Here is a 5,308-nt window from a genome sequence, read left to right as displayed (position 1 = left end):
AACCATCCGGTGCAGGTCTCTCCGTCCAGGACGCCGGCGTGTTACCGTGCTCGGACTCGGCGGAGGTTGGCGTGGAGAGGAGGAGGCGGACTGGTTGCTGTAAGGTGGTGTCCAGAGCCCAGTTTGTGACGGAAAGGCCTCCCTCTTTGCGGCGGTTTGGCGAACCAGTTGTAACACGCCGGACCTCGGTGACCAGGTTGGAGGCCAGACCGGCGAGCTGGGAGGGGACACCGCCGCCTCTGGAGGCACTCCGCCCTGGGGGAGGAAGAGTTCCCATTAGGTGGCCTATTAACTGGTTCTCCAGGCTGGACGCTTGGTACCACCCTCCCACTACTAACACTTCCTGGTTATACGAGATTATTTAAGTATTATTTTTTAAAGAATTATTTTGGATTTATTTCTGAGATTATTTCGAGATATTTAAGTCGTATCTTGGAGATTTTATAGTCCATTATTTTAAGATATTAAGTCCAATATTTTAAGATATTAAGTCATTTTAGTTTATCGAATTTTAGATATTAAGTCAATATTTTGTAAGATATTAAGTCCATATTTAAGATATTAAGTCAATATTTTAAGATATTAAGTCATTATTTTGGCGGTAATGATCTTCCGTACCTCTGTCTCAGTGATTTTGGTGTCTCACCTGTTGCACTCCTCCACTAATCCCTCTCTCTCCTCCTTGCTGGGGTTCTTCTGCCGATCGTAGGCGTGAAAGAGGATCTGCAGGGACGCCGGACCCCACTTGAACCGGTTCCTGCGGCCCTTCCTGATGTCCTCTCCCGGCTCCTCCGCAGACGCCAGGCCATGTTTGGCATTGGTGAACTCTGAAAGGTAATAAACATTATATATCTGTTATCTAACTGAGCCTCACACTCTCAGGTGAGTTCTGATCGGAGGACCGGATACGTCGGGTACTCACGCTGGCTGATCTCGCACTGCTTCTTGACGTACCAGGTGTACAGCGCCGCTCTCTTCTGGTTCTTCATGGGCGTTCCCTTGTTCAGGTGCTGGGACAGGTGGGACTGGTTGAGACCCGTGGACTCTACCACCTCTCTCTGGGGGAGGTTGTGCTGCTGCATGTAGCTCTTCACCATCTTCGCAACGTGCCAGGGATCCCCCCTACCGGACAGAGACATCACATCTGTACCTGCCCGACTTACTGGGTATTATTCTACATTTCTAATATTTCTAACTGTTAAAGGACCAGCGTGTCTCTAACCAGATCTAACTGATCTTTTAGGTTTTATTCTGGTAGTTTTCAGATCATTCAGATCCAGATAGAACCAGGATCGGGATCACAGAGTCTCACAGTCTTTGGTTGGAAAAAAACTAAAGACATTTCCTGTTTATTTTAATCAGTTCTGTAAGTAAACAACGTTTTCAGTTCTTGTTTCTTCACTTTACAGTTTTTAAATCTGATCTGGATCAAATTTGGGTATTTCAGAACCTGATCCTATAAAATGAGGATTGGTTAATCCAGGATCCAGATCACGTGTTGTTTTTGAGTATTTCCAAACTCTAATTATAGTTTTAATGCTAAAAATGTGGATTGAAGGAAAACGGTTGTTATAGTTCACTAAAACTAAAACTAAAAACTAAAAGTAGGTGTGAAACAGAATTTTAGTTAAATTAAATTAAAAATAAAAACTAGACTTTAGAAAAAAATGAAAACTAGCTGAAACAACATCATGAACTTACAGAACGAACTAAAATACAATATAAATATATGAATATATATTGTTAACATCCTTATTATAATAAAAAAAAACTAAAATTAACACTGAAACTAAACAATTGTAATCAATAATGCAGATAAGTGAATATCAAGAACGTATAATATAATAATATAATGTAACAAACTGATTGTTACTGATAATATAAAATGTTGTATTACTTTTTATTGTTACAGATGGAGGTCTAAGACTGTGATCCTGATCCTGATCCTGGTTCTATCTGGACCAGAATAATCTGAGTAAAAACCTACAAGATCACTTTCATCTGGGTGAGTTTACACCTAGTTTCAGTTTTTAGTTAATAAATCCACGTTGGATCATCCTGATTTGGGATATTTAGAGTTTGTAAATATCCAAAACAACATTTAATCTGGTTTCTGGAACTTCTGGAACGTATTTTACAACTTTCTTTAAGTACCAGATGTTGTTCTCTGGAGACTTTCAGATCCAGACTGATTACAAACTAATGAAAACAAACCTGTGAATATAACATTTCTGACACACTGGACCTTTAAACTCTGTCTATAATAGATCTCCACAGGCTCAGTTTGTCACATAAAGCTCAGAGGGAAGTGGAGAGCGGCTTGTTGACAGAGCGAGATAAGGGAGAGTACTCGGGGCCAAAGTCCGGACCCCAGATCACTGGAGGGGAAAAACATGTAAAAGGTTTATGAAGCCTAATTTAACACTTTCTAACTGTCGGTGCAGAAGCAGAAACGCACAGAAATCCATCAGTTTATTCAGTAAAACGCGTTTTTAAACAGACATTTGAATTAAAAACACACAAAGTGTCTGTAAAGTTTATTCCAAACGTCAGAAAACAGGTTTTAAAGATTGTTTGTTCGTAGGTAAACACAGCCTCTCACATGGCCTGGCTCCATTAATCTCCACCTGTGCACGCTGCAGCTTATTTATTAAGAAAAAAGGGCCAGAGAATAATGATGAGGGTGGGTAATTAGTAACTAGCAAAGGAGGAACCCTCTTTAAAGAGAGAGGGAGGAATCTGTGAGTACTCACTGCAGGAGCTGGTCCACTTCAGCCCTCAGCTTGGCCGACTCCTCCGGGGGAAGCTTCTCCAGGTCTCGGAAGATCGGCGGTGGGAAGTCCATCTCCCCTTCCTCAGAGCTCTCGCCGCCGTCGCCCCTCTCGGCGCCGACGCTCGCCCTCTCCCGCTCCAGCTCCCCGACGGCTTGCACCAGGACGTCCCGGGACAGGCCGGACCCCAGCAGGGCCCAGATCAGCTGCTCCTGAAGGGCGGTCAGACGGCTCGGCCTCGCCTCGGCCGCCGCGGGCCTCTCCTCCGTCCTCTCCTCCATTCGCTGTGACTCGCCTCAGACTAAACGTCTCGTGCACGCTCAGATGACGGGCAGCCTAGGGCCTCATTATACTCGCAGTCCCCCTCTTCAGCTCCGGAGAGTGGATACTTTCATTTTCCCGTTCAATCTCCTCCCGACGTGTCCTGAGCTGCCTGGTGTTTCGCTCTCCACCTGCTGTTTTGCTTTCAAAGGTCAATTTTCTTTTTTTTTTAGCCTTCCTCCTCTTCACCCCCTCCTCCTCCTCCTTACGAGCGCCCTGTGACCTTTGTCCCCGCTCTCTCGGTCCCCAACAGCGACCAAAGTGCAATTTAAAAACAGTGAATAAAAGCGAGGGGGGGGGGCGCGTTACAGGAACAGTTTTTATGTCTCCAGGTGTAAATATTTCTGCTTCCACAGAGACTCACACTGAAGCTCCTCTCACACTTTTGTTTGAATTGTTGGTTTATTTAAAACAATAATGCTGAAGCACACAGTTAAAAATGTCAAAATAAAAGCACAGAGCAACATATAAAGAAGATTCACTGAGCAGGAACATGATTGATGTGTCCTAAGCGCCACTAGAGGGCACCGTTGTGTTGTTTCTGCCTCTGAAGGCTCTGGTTTTTGTCCCTGAAGCAAACACAGAAGATCAGCACTGTGACAGCTTTTTAAAGTCAGTGTCTCCCATAATTTTGTATTTTTTCTAAAAAAATTTACTTTTATCTCATAACTTTAACTTTTTAGCTCATAATTTTCACTAAACGTGAACATTTTGTCATTATCAAAGTTAAGTTTTCATTTATTTTTTTTTATTTTTCTGGCAGAAATGGGCTTCCATACAAAACAGTAATAATACAAACAAACAGTATTCTCCAGTTATTATTATCAGTAGTTTCACACTATTCAGTGTTTGAACATGAGTTTAGTTCTGAAGTAAAAACTGGAGCGTTCAGAACTTTAATTATCAGGAGCCAGGAAGTTCTGGAACAACTGGTTTAATCAACAACGTGATGTCTGATGTTTATTGTGTCAAAATTGTACTTGAAAGTCAGGTGAAATTTCATTTATGTAGCCCAAAATCACAGTTTACCTCAGCAACTTTACAATCTGTACAACAGTCAACATCCACGAGGGGTCGCCAGAGCGTCACAGGGGGCCACACAAGGCCTTCAGTCTCTGATCAACAACCTCGTCCTGCGTTAGAAAACAACCAGAGAGCTGAACAATGAGAAGAAAACAGTGAATCTGTCAGAAAAGAAGAATATTAAGTCTGTATGATTGTTAAAAATAATTAAAATACAAAATATAGACAGAGAACTGTATAAAAATATCAGGAAAACTCATCTCTGATCAATATTACAATATATAATAACAATATAAAGCTCTGGTTTTACACAAACTTCCTGCTGTTATTGTTATTATTAAATATAATATGAAATAAACATAAAATACAGTCTATTTACTCACTGATAGAAAAGTGAAAAAAACTGCTTTAGTAAAGTAAAAGTATAAAGTATCATAAAATGTAAATAAAAACAAGTCACTGTAAATACAAATATCTCAAAATGGAAAACTTGTATAGGACTGTATATTATAATACTTTGTATTAACTTAAGAACTTTGTAACCTCTAGTTTTAATAAGTGCTACACAAGGTTACTATAAAGTATATTATAGTTATTATATAAGTAAAAACTAACTGAAACAATATTGTGTTACTTAAACTAAAGTGAAATATACAGATAAGTCCAGAAATTCTAATTAGTCAACACAATTGCTGTTATTGTTATTATTAAATATAATATGAAATAAACATAAAACCAGGATATCTACTACAACAACTTAAAGCTGCAGTGGGTAACTTTGATAAAATAACTTTTGTCATATTCACTGAAACTTTCACTATATCCTGACAGTAGAACATGAGACAGATAATCTGCCTAGTGGCGATTGTAAGAATCCACCGAGCCCGAATAAAAACAACCAATCAGAGCAGAGAAAGAGGTTGATTGTTGACTCTCAGACCAGGTTCCAAAGTTTATTTGATCACCTGGGAACGAGTCCAGGTGTACGACAGAGTATTAGGGCCATACTAAGAAAAAAATACATTTTATTTTTTTGGAAATTATGAGAATAAAGTCGTAATAATACAAGAATAATGTATTGTTTTAATGAGAAAAAAGCTTCGATAGAGTTATCAAGATCTGACGTGAGCAGCTCAACCAATCAGCAGCCTCAGCCTGAGCCCAGCAGCTGCTGTTTGTCTCAGTCGTACCGT

The 5,308-nt window shown here is 40.4% G+C and overlaps 1 protein-coding gene across 1 annotated transcript in view; it reads right to left on the bottom strand.

Annotated features, from left to right (window-relative positions):
* hnf1a (HNF1 homeobox a) overlaps positions 1-3,052 on the bottom strand; it is a gene marked incomplete in the record, with an annotated part of 4,299 nt that extends 1,247 nt beyond the window's left edge. Inside the window, 4 exon segments of the mRNA XM_035658188.1 lie at positions 237-255; positions 647-827; positions 923-1,122; positions 2,754-3,052. Coding sequence (XP_035514081.1) covers positions 237-255; positions 647-827; positions 923-1,122; positions 2,754-3,052 — 699 coding nt within the window.
* Between the last annotated feature and the right edge of the window lie 2,256 nt (positions 3,053-5,308).

Source organism: Morone saxatilis, unplaced genomic scaffold (genome assembly GCF_004916995.1).
Source record: "Morone saxatilis isolate NCDOM2014 unplaced genomic scaffold, NCSU_SB_2.0 Contig16, whole genome shotgun sequence".
Classification (NCBI taxonomy): Eukaryota; Metazoa; Chordata; class Actinopteri; family Moronidae; genus Morone; species Morone saxatilis.
The sequence above is the reverse complement of the archived record's forward strand: the minus strand, read 5'-3'. Positions and strand labels throughout refer to the sequence as shown.